This window comes from Staurois parvus, unplaced genomic scaffold (assembly GCF_062004578.1).
Source record: "Staurois parvus isolate SC_StPar_1 unplaced genomic scaffold, SC_StPar_1.0 ptg000198l, whole genome shotgun sequence".
Lineage (NCBI taxonomy): Eukaryota > Metazoa > Chordata > Amphibia > Anura > Ranidae > Staurois > Staurois parvus.
In genome coordinates, this window is record NW_028317994.1 from 1,188,822 (window position 1) to 1,210,174 (window position 21,353).

The window sequence follows — 21,353 nt, forward strand, 5'->3', positions numbered from 1 at the left end:
TCTAAAAAGGAACTGTATGACTGTGGCAAACAAGTAAGAGAACAGTGAGGCAAGTAGAGAAAGAGACCTAAAAATAACTATATAATCAAAATAATGTACAGTATATGAATTCATTTGAATCGAATAACATATATATTCCAAATAACTGTCATCTACAGTGCATTACATTGAATGTCAGTTGTGGGAGCCTTTCACATTTGTTTCTACCAAACGCCTTTTGGAGCTGAACACAAATGTTAGTAAAAATGCATACACACAAACCTCTAACCTTTAACCTGTCACTAACACTTAACCCTGACTTTTAACCTAGCTTTTTAATGAACATTGAAATATAACCTAATACATATGGAGAAGGGCTAGAGAGCTCAGTGTAGCTTAGTGTCCTGAGGAGGTAGAACTTTTCCACCAGTTCTTCTTCTTGATTTTAGATTACTGGATTTATCCAGAGCAGAGTATTTTTTCTGCTAGTGCCATTTAGTTTAGGCTAGTTTTGTGATGTGTGATGTGCTATTACAAAATCTTTAGTAGTCTCTCCTGCACCCAGTAAGTGCAGTTTCTACCTGGATTAATCTTGGTGCTTCAATGCGTCAGCCCTGCATCCTGACTTTGTCACTACAGTGTAAATTCTGTGGACAGTGTTCTGCACTGTGAGAACTGGTCATAATGTAGCTGCTAGCTTTCCACAGCAGAGCTGGTTTTCTACTTGTACCGTTTGTGTCCTTAAAGTGTCTATCTACTTTTGCAATCATATTTGAGAAAACCTCACACAAAAAATGTTTCTTACCTTGTTAGATGGTTGTTTAGAGCAGGCCTTGGGCTGACTGCAGACTACTCTGAACAATTTGAAATGAGGGACAACTCACTCTATCCCAGTGGTGGAACTACCAGGGTCCCAAAGGTTGCACTTGCAATCGAGCCCTGGTGTTCCGCCACTGTGTGTGTGTGTGGGGGGGGGATCCCGCTGACTTGTGCTTGGGTCAGAACAGGGAGATAGTACACTCACTGCACAGCGGACTGTCTACACAGTCTCTCTTCAGGGTCCCACCTTTAAATTTGCAGCTGCAGGCAGATGATGGGGCATGTCGTCAGGAAGCAGAATCTAGAAGAAAGTCAGCTGACACAGTACAATGAAGGGGGAGGAGGTTGTAGCCACTGTGTGAGGAGACCCCATCTTCAGATAGATTTCAGTGGAGACACATGGAATGGAGGGAGCCGAAAGAGACATGGAGCATTGCAGGGGGAATCGAGTGAACACTCACAGCAAGTAATGTCACTGATCCTGGCACCCAACACTGCGACTAAACCTAATCTCCACCACCACTGCTGATTCCCCCCCAGCACTGCCACTCACCCCATCCCTCCAGCACTGCCACTCACCCCATCCCCCCACTAGCACTGCCACTCACCCCATTCCACCAGCACTGCCACTCACCCCATTCCCTCCAGCACTGCCATTCATCCCATCCACCCACCGGCACTACCACTCATCCCATCCCCCCTCCAGCGCTGACACTCATCCCATCCTCCAGCCAGTATTGCCACTCATCCCACAGCCCCCTGTACACCTGGATAGGAGGGCTGGCATATAAAGGAACCGATCCCCTCTATTTTGGGAAATGTAGGGAATCGGCTCCTCTGCATGCCACCCCACCACTCCTTATCCACTTTTTGTTGCCCCAAGCTTTTGTGTACTCGCCTATCTCCCCTATCCATTGCAGCACTGCCAGCTTCCCCCCTCCCCTCCCCTCTCCTGTCGGCTGCAGCTAGGGATGTGTTAAGATGAATATGGGATGTGTCAAGATGGAGAGTCAGTGATCCCTACCAATCACTGACTCTGTCCATTTATTCTGTTGTTTCTGAGGGCTGTGTCCTCAATCTCTTTTCTTGGTCTCAAAGATGAAATATCAGTGGTCTGTTTAGACTCCGGATATTTCTCCAAAGCCCCCAACAGGACTCCTAAAAAATTGTTTAAAACAAACTAAGAAATAACATTGTAAAAAATAAATAAAATAATAAAAAAATAAAATAACAAAAATTAAAAAAAGACTGACACCAGTGGCGGAACTACCAGGATTGTAAAGGTTGCACTTGCGACTAGGCCCTGGTTTTCTGCCACTGTGTGGGGGGCCCCGAAAACAATGAGTGGTCTGATCGGATCCACCTGAACAACGGACATGCGGACCCCATCGTTCTGCCCATGTGAAAGGGCAATAAAGTAGATGTTAACCCAATCTGGCTGCAAAAGTGGAAGTATAGTTTATGATTGGCAGGATTTAGGGTGATTCTCTCTGTGATTCCTTTAAGTGTGGTTGTGACCTAACTCTATGTGCTGCAATTGCTACCTTCAGATTATGGATGGGTTTGTGTCTCAGATTTCAAAGGTTTTAGGTAGGCCATAGAACACAGTCAGTGTTGATTGGGGAATCTTTCCCACTTTACTGTTGTGTTCTGCCACCAGAACACAATGCTTAATGTTGCCAGCTAGAGCCAGCAGCATTAATCATTTGGGGAAAAAAGCAACAGGCAATCGACAGATCGAATTGTGTACAACCAGGGAGCCCATACATGGATCAAAATTCAACAGGTCCCTGATGAAACAGCCACTTTTCAATCCATGTATGTCTGGCTTTAGACCAGTCTGGTCTTGGGAGTCCCCACCTTCCTGCTGTTTCTGCTGCTACACAGGATTCTGCGGCCAATGCCTGTAATTCTTTTAACAAGGAGGTTATAGTGAGCTTAGTTTAAGTGGTTACCAAGACACTTCAATTACACAGTCCATCTGTCCCTTCCTCAAGTAAGGTGGTACCCTTGGGATTCTGCAGACCCAATCACTTTGCCAAGGTCATTTCCATTCATCCTGTTTTTCATACGAGTCATGCTTTTCTAAGTGGAGGAAAGATGAGAAAATCTTCCAGATCTACATTCATAAAGGGATCTTTGAAGTTCCTCGAAATATAATTGCTGTCGTAAGCAAAATAAAGTCAGAGTATTAGCAGTGACTTTATAGAACATATATAAATCTAACTATTGTACATTTAACAGTCGTTTTATTTAAGAATTAAGTTTACATATTAAAAACAATCCAGTGGATGAATATTTATTTTGTCCTCAGAAACTTCAAGAGGATAAAATCATTTTAACCAAGCGCAGGGATACCTTTAAGAAGACCAACACACAGCTAAATTCTGAAAATGAAAAATTGAAAACACAGCTACAGGACAATGAAACTCACTCTCAGGTAACCGTATCCCTGGATGCATATGAGCACAAATGTTAAAAACCGAATAATGGTTAGTTTAGCAGCTGCTTGGTATTACATTATAAGGTTGAATATATGAAAGGCCTATAAGCAGGAATTACAAATTACTATACATAAAATAGCTAATAATGTTGTAAACTAATCTAAACCCCATTTACTCCCTCTAATTCCTGTGTTAACCTACAGTATGTGATATATTATGTTAAAACCAAAGAACTGACTAGAAAGATATTGCAGCAGCCCAAAAAAGGGCCTACTGCCATGGCAGAGTGACTTGCAGCCATTGATGTCTCCCTCTCTTTCAGTGGATTCATAGGTTCTTGTAATAGAAGTGTTTTAACGTGAACCTGATGATAAAACAAAAATATACTAAACCACTAGAACCACATAGCAGGAACCCCCAAGTCCCTGTGTATCATTTTGTTTTCATTAAGTCAGTTCACTTACTGCTGTACATTGTGAGGAGAGGTAAAACACAACCATAGCGTGTAATGAGCAAATTTAGCTGCCCCCATTTTTTATTACCACATTACCTAAAAAAAGGTTTTGAAAACATTAACAAAGATTAATAAGATTATCTACATCAAGCATCAAATCAAATTGCACTTACAAATGTATTTTTAGCCACCTAGGTACTCTTATATTGATGTAAGTTTTGAAGATCTTTCTTTTCTGATGTTTTAGTGAATGTATATTATGAACCTTCTTGCTGGTATGTTACTGTACATTTTCTCCTTAGCATTAGTACATGGATTGTTGCAGCATGTTATTTTTATGTTAAAAAAAAAAAATTAAAACATTTTTTACAAAACAATACTTACATATGTGTATTTAGGTAAAGTAGTTGCAGTGCTTGATCTCAAACGTATTTATTTTTTTTACAAACAAAGTCTGATTCTACTGCTGCCTACAGGGGGTTCAGGACATTGTCAAACAAAATACTGGCCCAAAAAGCCAGCCTCTACTCAGCATGGCTCCTTTTTTTTTTGCCCAATGTGGCGTGGTCACAAACCCTCATCAGCACCAGCTGCTTGGGATTGTGAGTACCTGAGGTCTTGCCCCATTTTGGGCCCAGTTCATGAACTCTATGCAAAAGAAACATGTCTTTGTAAGGCACACAGGTAATAGTCTTGCTGCTACCTATGACTTCAGGGCATAATTTACTTCCAGGGACATTTACTTGGGTTTCCACAGAAGGACCTGTCATCTGTGATCTGAAACCTGGGACCCATTCTGTTACAGGGTAGCCCTCATCAGAAATTTTGTTGCTCCGTCACATAAGGCTGAGGCTTTCCCTGTGTCCACAGGGAACTCCATGTCCACTATGGACCGAACTATGCTGTTACTGGAGCATTCTGCCTGCAAAAGCTCCAAGAACATTACAGTGACATCCCTTGTAGAGTGTGTCTCTGACCCTCCTGAGCCCTTTATTTGAACAAGGCCTGCAGCCACTGTCATCTTCTCTGCCTCAGATTCAGAGTCCTACCAATCTGTCTCCAAATAGATTTTGTTAAGGTGCTGCATTCTCCCATTGGCTCAGATTTAAATAGTTATGTTTCAAACCAATTGTACTACATCTAGAGGATCGGCCTGTTGTTCCAGGCTTTGTGTCTTGGTAATTTATAAATTGGCGCTCTGTTTCAACCGTTGATACACCAGTGACCCACCTTAACAGAAAGATCATTAGGCTGGTTGAGGGGGTGCTAATCTCTAGACAACTAGATTCCCATTTTATATCTCAGCTTTAATTAATTGGTTTGGCTCTTCATCGCTTGCTTGTATTAACTGTAATCTGTTAGACCATGCAGAATGTGTACATACTCTTGATTTCTCCTCTGCTGTGATAAGCCCCCAGTTTTATAGAGCGGCTGAAGCAAATGTGTGGAGCCATGTGCTTTTTGTTTTGATGGTTTGTTGCAAACATCTAAATTTCTGTTTCAAATGGGACTGGTGTCCATACAAATGTGGAAGGCACTCTGATGAACGCTGATGATACGTGCATGCAGTATCTGACTTAACCTTTGAGGGACATCTTCCCTTTGGACGTTCTCTTGACACATCATTAGAAATGCTACAGGTGGCCAGTGTATGCTCCTGCCTCAACTCTTGAGGTCTGTGGAAGGGTAGTAGGAATCATACCCTTCGTCTTTATTTACTTCTGCAGCAGGTACTCGTAGGGCTTCAAAGCCTAACTCCCACTCAGCCCATAGGGCTGGAAGCCAGAGGCCAGCTAAACCCTTTTGATAAGCCTTCTGCATGAATGTGACCACACATCTACAAGTGGTGGGCTGTTTGTACATCCAAGGGGATCCTTCCATAGTATTCTTTGCCATCATTTGGCATCTGTGGCCACCCCTTGCTTACCCACAGGTTAACCTTTTGTTTCTGGCATCTCTTCCAGTTGCTTGTCACCTCTTCCTGAGTTTAACACACTCTAGGACCGCTTGTTCTTCATCAAGTGGGAAGACTTTAGGAACAAAGGAACTTACATTCCCTTTCTCAGGAGAATTATATATCCTAGGATACTCAGGGTACTTGGTCCCCCTTAGCATTCGCTTTTTTCAAAGATACCCCTGACCTGCAAGGTTAGCTGGGACCAGTTCCTACAGCTCCCTTTCCTAGCAAGGACTTGATCCCTCAATGTCCTTCAGAGGCACCTGCTATTTCTCGAAAGATTTGGACATTATGTCCTCCCTAGTGACATACCCTGGCATCCCCGTTATGGAACACTCAGATGACCACCCAGGTGGTTCTCGTTTTTCCAGGGGATCCTGAAATAAATCTGCTTTCTGACCTAGACTCCAGTGGACATCCCTTAGGTGTTGTAAAACCTTCACCTTCAGGAAGGTTTGGGAGTTCTCCTTGTGACAGGATGAGTGGCCATTTCTCTACTCACTCCATGACTCAGAGTGCTACTCCCGATCAAACAGTGTTCCTTGAAGACAATGCATTGACAATTTGACTTTCCTCAGCTGGCAGTATCCACTGTAAAGGGAGTGGTTTGTGCACCTTTTACTCTTCTCACATCCTGCATGTTAAACCATCGCTGGAGGACCCTGTCCTCTCCAAGGTTGTCAGCAGCCAGTACACCCTGGGATCCTGCTGCAGGTGCCTCCTTTTGGGGATAGAGTACATCAAGAGGCCCTTATGGGATCTGATTGCCTAGAGATAGATCCTCCTTCCATGGCTGATCTGCAGCTTCTTGAAGAAGGTTTCTCCAGATCCCTTCATTGGTTCTGTCCTAATAAGGTCATTGTTCTTAGCATTGTTGTTAAGGCTTTCGCCCCTCACTTCACAGCTGTGGATGCTGTTTGATCAGGGCAGGTCAGATGGTTCTTGGAACTGTATTCTGCATCAAGGTTAGGCAGGTCTTGTAGGGTTCCTCTGCCAGGACCCAGAAACCCCCCAGGTGTTGAAGGGGGATTGGTCTTGCTTATCCTCTTGCTTATCTGGTATTCAAGTGCACCGGTCTGGGATTTTGATTTATCTTAATTTACCTTTGTTCCCCTTCATTTTATTGGTTGTGGTTTACCTTTATTTGTGGTCTATCTTTGCACACCCTATCCTCATTTCAGTCGACTTGAATTCTCTGAGTCTCAGGGCCATTTAGCTATCCTTATGGGATATCATGATATCCTTTTGGATATCTCCTTGCAAGATTGATTATCTGGCCAGGCAACCTTCATCGTATTATGGAATCTTCATTCCCTGTATCATAAGGGATGGAATGTAAGGCTTAGGCCGGTTTTGTTTTGATGGCTTGTTTTATCCAAAAAAATCCCTCTCAGGGTCCTTTGGGGCTTGTGTCAGTGTCCTTTTATTGACATCACATTGGTGGTCTGTTCTTTTTTTTTTTTTTTTTTTTTATCAAGTATTTTATGTTTTTGGGTTTTTAGACAGGACAATTCAGTTTGTGGCAGGCTGCCTGGTAAGTTGAGTTGGGAATTTAAATTTGTTGTTGTTCCTTGAAATGGAGCCTCTGCTGATCCTCTGTGCCTTTTCTTAGCCTCATATGGTTCAAATTTGGGCATTGGTCCTTCAGGTAGATTTGAGGTGCAGAAACTTTCCAGTTTCTTCTTTGATCTGTCAGTTGCCCTTGCCCAACCCTCAGTTGGACTGCTTTTAGATGTCTACTCCTCAATAGACAAGAAGGGGGAAAAATGTTTTTTTGTATTTACTGTAAAATCTATTTATTAAAGTCCATTGAGGGACACAGTTCCCTTTATGTTTTTTGCTTGGTACTGAGATATGCTGGGTATAGTATTACTTTTTTCTACCAGTGTCCTAAACTTCCCATGGGTGGTAATATAACCTGACTTTTTCTGAACTTCTGTTTCCGTTAGTGGACTCCAAGAAAAAGATTTATACTCTTCTGCTCTAAAATTCTTACTTATACCTTTATAAACACTAATATCATGATGATTTATTTTCTGTTTGTAATATTTCTTTTTGTTCACAGCTCACAAACCTGGAAAGAAAGTGGCAGCAACATGAACAAAATAACTTTGTAATGAAAGAATGTATCCTTCAAAGTAATATTAGTTGCCAGCAAAGCTGCCTGTTTTTCAGAAGCACTGAAGAACCAGTCACATGTTCATTTATGACCCTTATGAGCCAAAACTTTTTAAAGCCCTGGATAAATTTGGAACAAGTTAGAACTCTTGCAGGTTTTTATTGATGGTGTCTTCGTTTGAAATATTTTATCTCACATTCTGTCCCAGAGACACAATAGAAGGTAGGAGTATTATCTTCCCAAAGAGAGAGGGGGAAACCTACCCACTGGGAGAGTTCCACCTCTACTTTTTCAGTAACAACAATCAACCAGAACATTAAGTGAGTGTGAATCTCCCAAACAGTGACACAGGCAGCAGTACACAGCTTAAAGTGGAACTGCACGGCATTTGAGCATTACTAACCAAAAATGTTATTTAATTCAAAATAAACTCCCACATCCATCCATGTATCTGTGCTTTATTTTGCTGAGAAAGTATTTTGAAAAACACCCTATGGCCTTTCTGGCAGTGGCCATCTTGATTAAGGGCAGATGATCCATGTGTCATTTAATTCCTTCCTGTCATTTAATCCATCTGCCCTTAGCTCAGTCATAGGCTGAGCTGAATAACCCCCCTCCCCTCCTGGAGACTCCTGGGATTTTGACATCATTTGCCTAGGCATGGAAACCAAACCAGGAAGCAACTGAAGAAATGTAAAAAAAAAGTTTAAAACAAGTAACTGATATGCTGCTATCATTAGTAAATGGATAGGAAAGTATAAGGATTAAAACATGTATCAATGTTGATTGAGAGAGTGAAGTTCCACTTTACAGAAAGGGGAATCCAGTCTGCCAATCACAACCAACAAGTAAAAGACACTGCAACACTTCTTGTGAAAGTCATCAGTTATTGCTGTCTCCATACTTAGAGACCCTGTTGCCAGACCATTTATTTTAAAAACAATCCTTCCATAAGATTTTTTGTACATTTAACCCTTTCGCTGCCAGGGCCGGTTTTGCATTTTTTGCACACATTTAAAAAAATCATTTTAGGTCTAAAGATTGCACAAAACCCCCAAAACATTATATATTTCCTGAAAGCAGACATCCTAGAGAATAAAATAGTGGTAGCTCCAATTTTTTATGTCACACGATATTACCGCAAAGGTCTAGGAAATGCAAAATTTCAGAAAAAAATCACTAAAGTGAATTTTACAAAAAAGCAGCGATCAAGAGGTTAAGATATTCCCCAGGGGACTTTAAAGGCAGATGATATAAGACATGAAATATATTAAAAAACAAATAGTCAATCTTTATTATTCCAAAAGGTGGCCAAATGGCCAGTAAGACAAAGATAAAATATAATGTGATACACCAAATATTTGAGCCAACATATACCCAGGTATATTTAGAAATACAACAATATAGATACATGTCTTGCTTGGCGATAATACAATCTTCCTATGATTCCCAACATGTTCCAGAACGGAGTTCCTTCTTCAGGGAAAAATTACTGGTATAAGGGAGCTACAATACAATGATGTCATATCAGTGATTACCAGGGGTGGCACTGCCCGGGGTCAGTAGGGGGCCCCATGAGATGCCCCTGGTACCTTTTTCATAGGCTTTTTTGAATTTGGGCAAGGGCACAGGGGCCCCATGATCCTCTATTGCCCGGGGGCTCCATGAGTTGTCCGTCCGCCCCTGGTGATTACATATAATCAAGATTACAGCATTTATTCAAATTGTAAAAGGATATATAGCACAGCAAAAAAGGGAGACAGGGGGCGAGGGAAAGGGAAATACATTTAGTAAGCAGATGCCTCCATAGGTACAAAAACTTACAATTGTTAGGTGTATCTATATAACTTGATTCAAAAATAGACACCCACAATGCAGAAGCGGTCAGACCAAGATCAGCATAAGATCTTTAAATTCACATCTCCAGCTCTGAAAGGGTCATTGCAAGGATCCAACTATTATCCGATGACCATTTTTCGATGTATGTGGGCCATATCCTTTCCTGGCGCCATTACATCGATGACATTCTTATTTTGTGGAATGGATCCACTGACCTTTTGCACTAGTGTTTGGCCTTTATGAACAACAATGAATACAACCTAAACTTTACTATGACTTAGTCTTTCGGATGTCACTTTTTTGGATGTTCGCATCTGTAAGGATGTTGATGGCGTCCTGTCTAGCGAACTCTTTTGCAAACCTACTGCAGGAAACACCATTCTCTATGCTTCCAATTTTCATCCTAAACCCCTTATCACGTCCATACTGTACAGTGTAAAACAGAATTGCTCGGATGATATATCATTTTGCAGGGAGACTGGTCTGTTACGATCACGCCTCCTTGAACAAGCTACACCAACACCTCCCTAAAGAAAAATGCTTACAGACGGGCCTGTTCCAGATCTTGACAAAATATATTGTTTTCAACGAGAGATGCCAAACAGGATTCCATCACTAGAATCATTACAAAATATTCAGCTCAACACAATCAAATTAGGCAGATTTTGAAAAAGTATTGGCGTCTACCTACTATGGATCAATTGGTAGGCACTTTGTGCCTAAGGAACCAGCCATTACCTATAGAAGAGTCCCATCCTTGGGGGACAAGCTCGTTCATAGCGAATACCTGGGATATTCCAGAGGTGACCCATGTAAATGAATGGGAACATTTCAATGTGGGTCCTGTGCTTATTGTTCTGTTATGGACATTAGACCTCATATCAACCTCCCCAATGGCATGAATTTTTTGTCCCAGACACTGTCAATTGTAAGACGTTGGGGGGTGGTTTATCTTCTCACCTGTGAATGTGTTTGTTTTTATGTGGGGAAAATCAAACTAAAGTTTTGGAAACGTATATACAGACACCTAGCGACCATACGCAAAAAAGATCCAGATTTTACATTAGGGCATCATGCTGCTTTGGTTCATGGCGCACACACACCCCTACCATATGTTTTTTAGGACTGGACAAGATCCACTTCAGATCTAGAGAGGGTGATTTTAACAAATCCCTTCTCCAGTGTGAACTGTGGTGGATCTATACTCTTAGTGCTACTGAACCCCCTGGTCTCAATGAGGCCTTTAATTTAAAACCATTTCTAGAGGGCTTCAGATCAAGTGGAAGTGAATTGAATATGTAATTTTACACACTAAGTGATAATGTCCTACATGGGGGTTTTCTCACTGTATGTTGCTAGCTAGGCCCCTTTCATTTACATCTACAGTGAGGAACAGAAGTATTTGAACACCCTGCGATTTTGCAAGTTCTCCCACTTAGAAATCATGGAGGGGTCTGAAATTCACATTGTAGGTGCATTCCCACTCTGAGAGACAGAATTTAAAAAAAAATTCAGGAAATCACATTGTATGATTTTTAAAGAATTTATTTGTCTTGCACTGCTGAACATAAGTATTTGAACACCTGAGAAAATCAGTGTTAATATTTGGTACAGAAGCCTTTGTTTGCAATTACAGAGGTCAAACGTTAACTGTAGTTCTTGACCAGGTTTGCACACACTGCAACAGGGATTTTGGCCCACTCCTCCACACAGATCTCCTCTAGATCTGTCAGGTTTCGGGGCTGTCGCTGAGCAACACGGAGTTTCAGCTCCCTCCAAAAATGTTCTATTGGATTTAGGTCTGGAGACTAGCTAGGCCACTCCAGAACCTTGATATGCTTCTTACGGAGCCACTACTTGGTTATCCTGGCTGTGTGCTTCGGGTCGTTGTCATGTTGGAAGACCCAGCCATGACCCATCTTCAATGCACTGACTGAGGGAAGGAGGTTGTTACTCAAAATCTCACAATAAATAGCCCCATTCATCCTCTCCTTAATACAGTGCAGTCGTCCTGTCCCCTTCACAGAAAAGCACCCCCAGAGCATGATGTTACCACCCCCATGCTTCACAGTAGGGATGGTGTTCTTGGGATGCAACTCATCCTTCTTTTTCCTCCAAATACGACGAGTGAAGTTTAGACCAAAAAGTTCTACTTTGGTCTCATCTGACCGCATGACTTTCTCCCATGCCTCCACTGGATCATCCAGATGGTCATTGACAAACTTCAGATGGGCCTGGACATGTGATGACTTGAGCAGGGGAACCTTCTGTGCAATGCATGATTTGAAACCATGACGGCGTAGTGTTCTACTGACAGTGACCTTTGAAACTGTGGTCCCAGCTCTCTTCATGTCATTGACCAGCTCCTCCCTTGTAGTTCTGGGCTGATTTCTCACCTTTCTTATCATCAGTGATACCCCACAAGGTGAGATCTTGCATGGAGCCCCAGTCCGAGGGAGACTGACAGTCGTCTTTAGCCTCTTCTGTTTTCTAACAGTTGCCCCAATAGTTGATCTATTTTCACCAAGCTGCTTGGCAATTGCCCCGTAGCCCTTTCCAGCCTTGTGGAGGTCCACAATTTTGTCTCTGGTGTCTTTTGACAGCTCTTTGGTCTTGCCCAAGGTAGAAGTTGGCGTCTGACTGACTGTGGGGTGGACAGGTGTCTTTAAAGAGCTCAGACAGGTGCTACTAAGTTAGATTAATGAGTGGAGTAGAGGTGGACTTTTTAAAGGCACAGTAACAGGTCTTTGAGAGCCAGAATTCTTGCTGTTTCTTAGGTGTTCAAATACTTATGTTAAGCAGTGCAAGACAAATTCTTTAAAAATCATACAATGTGATTTCCTGAATTTTGTTTTTAAATTCTGTCTCACAGAGTGGGAATGCACCTACAATGTGAATTTCAGACCCCTCCATGATTTCTAAGTGGGAGAACTTGCAAAATCGCAGGGTGTTCAAATACTTCTGTTCCTCATTGTATGCATTATGGAGTATGTGTGGTTACCATTTCCATATGCATTATTATTTCTGTAAATATCTATACATCTCTGTACATAAAACTAAAATATTGTATGCTTTCATTGAACATCTCAAATTTATGCAACCTACTCCTTTCACATATTCCTCCTTATATTATCAATTATTAATTTGTTATGATTTTGATGTTTCTTCCTTTATTATTTATTTTTTCTGGCAAGCTGTGATGGCTTTTTTCTTTTTCTTTTGTTCTCTCCTCCTTTGGGTCTACTGCCCAGCGTGCACGGGTTCCCCTTGGGGTCATGGGCCGCTAATGTCATCTGGCTTGGCGGAGAAGTTTCTGTGCCCTCTTCTGGGCGCTGGACATGTCCCCTTTGCTTGCCAAATTCCAGCGTGATCGCCTCCTTGTGCGTGCTGGAGGCGTGATGACGCGTGACATCATCGCGCACCTGCCCAGCGCGTAATGTCTGGAGATCCCAGGTCACATGGTGCACTGCTATGCACCTGTGTGGCAGGCGTGTGTCCGCTCCTGGAGACACTATTGGCCATACTAGAGGCGATCTTCCCCTTCCTCTACCTATATAATACAACTATTCAGTCACTTATTTCATGACTCCCTTGCTGAGCACGCCTTTGCTGTGAATGTTATACTGCTGAGACCAGGTATTTTGCTAGGTTTTCTCCCTTTACCCCAGTTGCCCTTTATTTTATTGGGATACTCCGTGACATGGATGTATACCTCCTGCATGTTGATCATTATGTGCTTTACAAATGTCAGCTTTATGATACATGCCCTGTGGATTTATTCCACCGCAGCATCCTTATTTTACCATCATCAATCATAATATTTTTAATTTGTGGTCTGCACCTTTATGTATATGGTCACTAGTTTGGTGAGTCAAACCTTAGTTGATGTTTATACTCCATATAGATTGGCCTCTCTCCCAGGTGGTGCCCCACTGGGATCCTTGCAGTGACTCTTTCAGAGCTGGAAAAGTGAATTTAAAGATCTTATGTTGATTTTGGTCCGACTGCTTCTGCGTTGTGGGTGTCTATTTTTGGATCAAGTTATATAGATACACCTAACAATTGTAAGGTTTTGTAACTATGGAGGTATCTGCTTACTAAATTCTCCTCCCCTCCTGTCTCCTTTTTTTGCTGTGCTATATATCCATTTACAATTTGAATATATGCTGTAATCTTTATATGACATTATTGTATTGTAGCTCCCTTATACCAGTAATTTCCCTTGAAGAAGGAACTCCTTTCCGAAACATGTTGGGAATCATGGGAAGATTGTATTATCACCAAGCAAGACCTGTATCTATATTGTTGTATTTCTAAATACACCTGGGTATATGTTGGCTCAAATATTTGGTGTATCACATTGTATTTTATCTTCGTTTTACTGGCCATTTGGCCACCTTTTGCAATTAATAGTAAAGATTAACTATTTGTTTTTTAATATATTTCATGTCTTCTATCCTCTGCCTTTAAAGTCCCCTGGTGGGGAATCTCTTGACCTCTTGGTCACTGCTTTTTTATACTATGTATAGGGATGTTGGCAGTATTATAACACCTTCCTGGTTTCATTGGATCATTGTACGTTTTTAACGTGATTTTTAGGGCAAACAAACACAGTATATTACCCACATTTTTGGTAAAATATAAAAGATGATGTTGTGCCGAGTAAAAAGATACCCAACATGCGAAACCATTTGTGTGCGCCTATGAATTGGTGACAAACTTCAGTACCCTATATTTTCTATAGGCAACGCTTCAAAAGCCCCCATAGGTCATCAGTTTAGTGTTATGGAGGAGGTCTTGTGCTAGAATAGAATTATTGCTCTCACTCTGTAACATGTGCACCGCAATCAATGTTTTCATGCGTACGTGCCCTAACATGTACGTTTGTTTTTGGACGTACATATATGTGTGGGGGGACTCTAACATTTTTGGGGAGGGATATTATTTGCTTGAGTGTATCTTTATTTTTTTGCAAAAAAAATTCAAAAGTTTACTTACATTTTTCTCAACACATAGAGGACACAAAGTTCCCATGTGTGATGCTTTTTAGGTGACAGGTTCTCTTTAATAAAACATGCAGGGTCTCCACTGGAGACTCCAATGGATGTATTGCAATGCAGACTGCATTACAATACATCTCTCCCCAGCTAATGTAGCTGGGAAAGTGACAGCCGTGACCCAGAATTGACATCATATACACCAGGAGGCGGGAGTCTGCCTGTCAGTTTTAGCCACATTCCCATTGATTGCAGCCACTGGACTGTCTACTAATGATCAAATTATTGTACAATCACTTCGAAAGTGGTATTTTTCGTACAATTTTCTGATCGTGTGTACTAGACTTGAAGTGGCTTTTTAATTAAATTCAGCAGACCTGTAATAGAGTATATTATATTTTGGGATTAATAGTGTGAATATTTATTCATGATATAAACATGGTATTTGTTAATGAATTTCCTTGACTTTGCTGCCCAGTTATAGCTACAAAGAGTCAGGAAAGTGACTACAAGCAAGTGATGAAGAATGCAACTAAACAGATTGCAGAGTACAATAAAGTTCTCATAGATGCATTGCAGAACTCCAGGAACTGAACCATCCAGCTCTTCCTTCCTGCACACTAGCAAGTTGGCAAAGTGATCAGTGTCATCTTGTCACTGACATTCAATTGCAGCCACAACAGTTCAACCTCATATGCTTTATACATATTTATGTATATTCAGATTTAATATTTGGTAAAGTATGCCATGTCATAAACTGAAAAATAAAAATCATATTTATAATGTAGTGCTATATTCGTTTTATTTATGTAATTTTTTTTACAATACCAAGATTTTCTTTTTAATAATGCAGAGCAGTGATGGGAGTAACCACTAGCAGTTTCACTGATGAGTTAGAAATACTATGCAAGCATTAAAGCATTTTACTGCGGAAGAGCTCTAGGGTAGATAGCAATACATATCGTGGGTGTAACAGTACAATCTCTTTAATTTTGAAAGCATTTCTTGAGGTGATTATTTCTAAAACCACAATGGTTTTAATCCTTCCCAACGCTTTCTAAAAAAAACAAAAAAAAAAACAGTTTTGACTTTATATATACTTTAAAGTCCAACACCACCCAAATTCGATTGCTCCCTCTAACCCATGCTGCCTGATGTAAAGTTTTCCCTACCTGGTGAAGTCAGTTATATTCACTTGAGTTCCCCCCTCCAAATCCCTCACTGATACGGTTTCCTCTAGTGGGGACCGTTAATTCAGCGCCACTCGTTAACACTTACTATCCGGTCCCCTCGGGCGGACTGACAACTCATGAGGCCCCCAGGCAATAAGAGATATTAGGGCCCCCTGTGTCTCTGCCTACACTCAAGCCAAAGCCACACCCACACAACACCCCACCTACATATTGCAGCTCAGCTGCATAGAAAGGGCATTAAAAATAATTACAAAAATAATAAAACAATGTCGTGGGGTCCCCCCTCCATTCATACCAAGCCCTATGGGTCTGGTATCGGTTTTGAGGGAAACCCCATGCCAAAATAAAAAAAAAAATCCGTGGGGTCCCCCTCAAGATCCATACCAGACCCTTATCCGAGCATGCAGCCAGGCAAGTTAGGAAAGGGGGGGATGAGTGAGCACCCCCCTTTCCCCCCCAAAGCACCTTGTCCCAATGATTTTTTCTTTTTTTTATAATCTGTTTTTATTAAAGATTTTCAGATTTTCAAAACAGGAGGTAAAGGAGAAGTAAGAATAAGATGTACTGAAACACAGAAGGCAAATAGCAGTATTTGAAAAGGGTCCAACAGTAGACCCAGTGTACAATAATGTAATACAAGTGTAAGTCCAGCACATGGTACATAACAGATAACATGCTACATACCCCCTGCCTGCCGTCTGGGCAGTGAGAAGCAGCACAAAACCTATCACCTAGAGATCTGACCGCCACACAGAAGCTACGTCTCTGCACGAGGCTAGCCAATCCCAAGGCGAAAGGCTAGACATGCCCCCGTGTACTTCAAGCTTCAAACATAGATTGTATAAGTAACACATATAGCACAAAGGGCATTTGCAGGAACTCAGCACTCATGTGCGATAAAACGGGACATATAAAAAAACAACCAGAAAAAGAAAAATAAGAGGGAAAAGCAAAAGGAAGAAAGAACAGTAAAGGTCATACAGGGCCAGTAGAATAGAAATAGTAATAGCAACACAGGATTGAGGGCGCAATGCTCAGGGTGGGACAGAAGGGGAGCAACTTGGAAAGAAGAACCCTGGAGGGACCAACTACATGGCAAGCTGTCTATAGGGATGCTGACTCTGAGCAAGTATAGGGGACCAGCTGGGAAGGGGGTCTGGGGGCCCAGACAAGGGACCCAAGGAAAGGATCAAAAATCATATAGAGCCCGTATCTTAAGGAGAGGTAACCGGGTCTTCCAATTCCATAGAGTAGTACAACCACCCATCCCAAATGCCATGAAATTTCTCCAGCATGTTTTTGACAGTATGGATCCAGTATAACGCCTGATAGACCCTATCAACCTCTCGCTTCCACTCCACCACAGTAGGGCATCTACTCTGCTTCCATAGGTGTGGAATTAGGCTCTTAGCGGCATTCACAAGATGTGGGGTAACACTACGTTTATAAATTTTGATTGAGGAAGGGGTGCCATGATAATGTAAAGGGGTGAAATCAATAGGCTGAAGGGTCGTTCTCTGGATCCATGGGGAAATATCCCTCTAAAACTTTTGAATCTTGGGGCATTGCTACCAAAGATGTAAAAAGGTGCCTTCCTGAGGGCATCCCCACCAACATCTATTATCAGCACCAGGGAAAATTTTAGCTATCTGAGAGGGTGTCCTATACCACCGAGATAAAAAATTATAGCATGATTCTTGCATTTTGGAGCTAATGGACGAGGCAAGAGTCATCTGAATAATTTTCCTCAACTGCGGGGGGCTCCAAGGTAAAACCCAATTCAGCCTCCTATTCCCGAATATAATTAGTCATTTTGAGAAAAAGTGGACAGTAAACCTCTGTACATCAGGTATAGCAAGTATCTGGAATCCCCCAGCTCTACACATGAAGTCTCAAAGGAAGTCAGGGAGTCCTGGGCTTGCACTCTGAGGAGCAACCCCTGAAAGAAATCATGAATCTGACAATAGTGCCAAAAATCCATAGGGAATGAGTCGAAGGACCTGCGTAAACCATCCAGGGGTAGAAGACTCCCGGATGGGACTAAGGTCTGACTTCTAACAATCCCTTCTCCTCCACAGACATTAAAAAAGGACATGTCCTCGCCAGGTAGAAACCAAGGGAAACCTCTCAACGGTGCGAGGGGCAAGGTCAGAGGGGAGAGGTCACCCAACCCTGAACGTGTTAAGCTTAACCGGACTAGTCCAACTGGACAGCCCTCCATGCGCATGCGGGACCCAAGGAGCTCCAGTCAAATACCGTATCTGTAGCGTGATGCATCCAATTTAGAATACAAACCAGAGCAATAGCTTTATAGTAAAGGGAAACATCTGGAACTCCCAATCCCCCATCCACCTTCCGCCTGCAGAGAGGTGAAAACGCTAATCGAGGCCTCCTCCCCTGCCAAATAAAAGTCATAAACATCCGACGCAATCGGCTAAAAAAATATTGGTGGGAGATGGATCGGAATCGTCGAGAGTAAATATAAAATTTTAGGCAGGATCGTCATTTTAAGTGTTAATTCGGTCCAACCAAGTGAGAGCCGTGTCATGCCAAACATCCAGGTCCCTCTCCACCCTTCGTAAGAGCACCCCGTAATTTTCTGAATATAACAATTTAGAGTCCTGGGGTTGCCGGACAATGAGTGCGAGGTTCGGGGGGATCGTAACCGGAAGAATCTCTGACTTCCTGTAGTTAATACTAAAATTCGAGAGGGGGCCATACCATATTCAGACAAAAGCACCAGTAGAGTAATGAGGGGATTAGTAATGTAGAACAAAATATCGTCAGCGTATGCCGAAAGTTTATGTACCCCGGAGCCAATAGACTCCCCCTTGATATCATCATTGCCCCGGATTTTCCGCAGAAGTGGTTCTAATACCAAGGTGAACAGGAGAGGGGACAAAGGGCAACCCTGTCTATGACCATTACAAATATATAGTGGTTCGGAGAACGTCCCATTAACCTTAACTCTAGCCACAGGTTCAGCATACAGGGCCATAATCCAACCCATCATCTTCTCCCCCAACCCCAACACCAGCAAGATCTCCTCCATGAATTGCCAATCCACCCTATCAAACGCCTTCTCAGCGTCCGTAGACATCGTCAGAAGGGGGGAACAATGTGGACCAAAACGGGTCCAATGAAGGACATTCAGGGCTCGAATCGTATTATCTCTGGCTTCACGGCCCAAAATATACCCCGTCTGATCAGGATGGATGACACCTGGAAGGAGTTCCCTCAGTCTGGCTGCTATAAGCTTAGAGAAAATCTTAACATCAGAGTTCAGCAACGAAATGGGACGATAGTTTTGACAGTACAAGGGTCCTTCCCTGGTTTAGCAATAACAACAATATGAGCTAGCAAGGATTCTCTAGATAAAGGGAAGGAGGCCGTGAGGGCATTAAAGTGTTCACTCATTGGACCAGCTAGAAGGTGACCCATGTGTTTATAATAAGCGTTAGAAAAGCTGTCAGGTCCCAGGCTCTTACCATTAGGAAGGTCTGAGATAACCGAGACTACCTCAAGAGGAGTAACCGAACTTCACCTCACTAAGATATTGACGGATAAAGGTCCTATGGAGAATAGTCTGGGGTTGGACAGGAGTCCGTTTGATATTATACAAGAAGCTATAATATTCCCGGAAAGCATGTGCAATACAGGGTGGAGTCAACCACAGGTTTGTCGCAAACTATCAGCTCATGCACATGAGATAAGGCCTGCCGTTTTTATTTAGAAAGCGAGCCAAGTGACAGCCGCACTTATTCCCATGCTCATAAAATTTATGCGCATAATACCTCATCTTATTTTTAGCCTGTCTCTCAAGGCAGTCCGACAGCTTGGCCCTAAGATTCATCAATGCAGACAAATCTGAAGGGCTGAGTCTACTTTTATGAGTCTGTTCAAGTAAGTGAATATTTTGGACCAAAGTCTCGATTTCTAAACCCTTAGCTTGTTTGAGTCGGGAACCGTGAGCAATCAGCTCTTCTCTAATTACTGCTTTGTGGCCCTCTCACCATGCCCCCAGTGAAACTCCATCAGTGAAATTGAGTTGGAAGTAAGTAGCAATGGAGGATTCAAAGGTGGCGATAGTAGTGGCATCATCTAGCAAAGTCTCAGTCACCAAGTCCAAGCAGATCTGCGGGGGGAGTGTAGAGTCAGAGTCAGCGAAACTGGAGCGTGGTCAGAAATAGTTACAGAGCCAATTTCCATGGCACCAATGTGGCCTAAATGGTATTGATCGAGATAAATTAGGTAAATCCGTGAATAAGAGTTATGAACGTGGGAGAAATAGCTATAGTCCTTGTCAGAAGGATGGGTCACCCTCCAGCAAGCACTTACGAAAATGTTTAAGAGCTTTAAATGAAAAGGTTGACTTCCCAGATGAAGAGTCTAGATAAGTGTCTGGGGGGAGGTTAAAATCCCCACCCAACACAAGGAGGCCCTCCTTAAAAGTCAGTAGCTTCTTCAACGTGTTAGAAAGAAAGTCAACAGTTGGGAGCATACAAATTAGCAAACATGTAAACCTCACCATTAATGGTACCCTTAAGGAACAAAATCTACCTTCCGGGTCTACCAGCTGGTCAACAGGGACAAAAGTACAGGACTTATGGACTGAAATCAACACTCCACGTGTTTTAGGGAGCGGGGACGGGCAGGAGAACCACTGAGTAAATACGGATTGGGGAAGTCTGGGTGTGGAAGTATTCGTGAAGTGGGTCTCCTGGAGCAGCAACACAGTCGGGCCTATACGGCGTAATTCCTGCCAAAGTTTCCCCCACTTAGAGGGGGAGCATAGATCATGGACTTTATAGGAAACTACCGTCAATGAAGACGCCATTCAGACAGACCTAAGGGGTGACCAAGATCTCCACTCCAGGAGGCCAAGTCCAGGAAGCAGCGGAAAAACCAAGTGACCCCCCCCCCCCGATCCCAATCCCCAAGATATTTCCAAAACCTGTGTACAGAAAACAGAAAGAGATAGAAAACAGAGAGGGGGTAGAAAGAAAGGGCAAGGAACCCACAGAGAGAACCACATGCCACATATCGAGAAAAAAGAGGAAGAACGGGTCCGGACAGGGCCCGGTAAGACCTCCACCCGGATCCCCTAAAGAACTGTAATTCACAGTAATATCTCCCTGGCTTGATGAGAATCCTACTTGAGGGTAGTGACTAACCATGAGGGAGAGAAGGACACCAGCTCGGGGAATAAGTAAATAAGTAAGAAGAGGGACTTTAACAGAGAATCCCATAAGGTGTAACCAAAATCTGTCTCTCTCTGCGCCCCCAGACCACCAGCCAAGGAAAGTGTGTAGCCAGGAGGGCACAGAGGAAGAGCACTTCAATATAACATGCAGAAAGGCATTTAAGTTGCATAATTAGCTAGTTGTAAACAACCATGAAAACACTAAACCAGAAAACTTAAACGCTTCAAGTAGACTGTCAACAGGAGTCGGAGGAAGTCTGCTGTCTCTGACATTGATGTCGACAGTTGCGATGAGGAGCCGGTTGCCAGCTGTCTGGGCCCATAGGAAGTTGCACATCACTGGAGTATC

General features: G+C 42.6%; 1 protein-coding gene across 4 annotated transcripts in view; it reads left to right on the forward strand.

The window, feature by feature from the left end:
• Positions 1-15,395, forward strand: part of IFT74 (intraflagellar transport 74) — a 144,532-nt gene extending 129,137 nt beyond the window's left edge. For 3 of the 4 annotated variants that reach the window (XM_089678050.1, XM_089678049.1, XM_089678048.1), the window contains exons 18-20: positions 3,113-3,238; positions 7,719-7,779; positions 15,087-15,395. In XM_089678050.1, the coding sequence (XP_089534176.1) occupies positions 3,113-3,238; positions 7,719-7,779; positions 15,087-15,202 (303 nt within the window). In that variant the 3' untranslated portion in view covers positions 15,203-15,395. The remainder of the gene's footprint in view (positions 1-3,112; positions 3,239-7,718; positions 7,780-15,086) is intronic. The other variant, XM_089678051.1, reaches the window with a different exon arrangement.
• Positions 15,396-21,353: the final 5,958 nt, after the last annotated feature.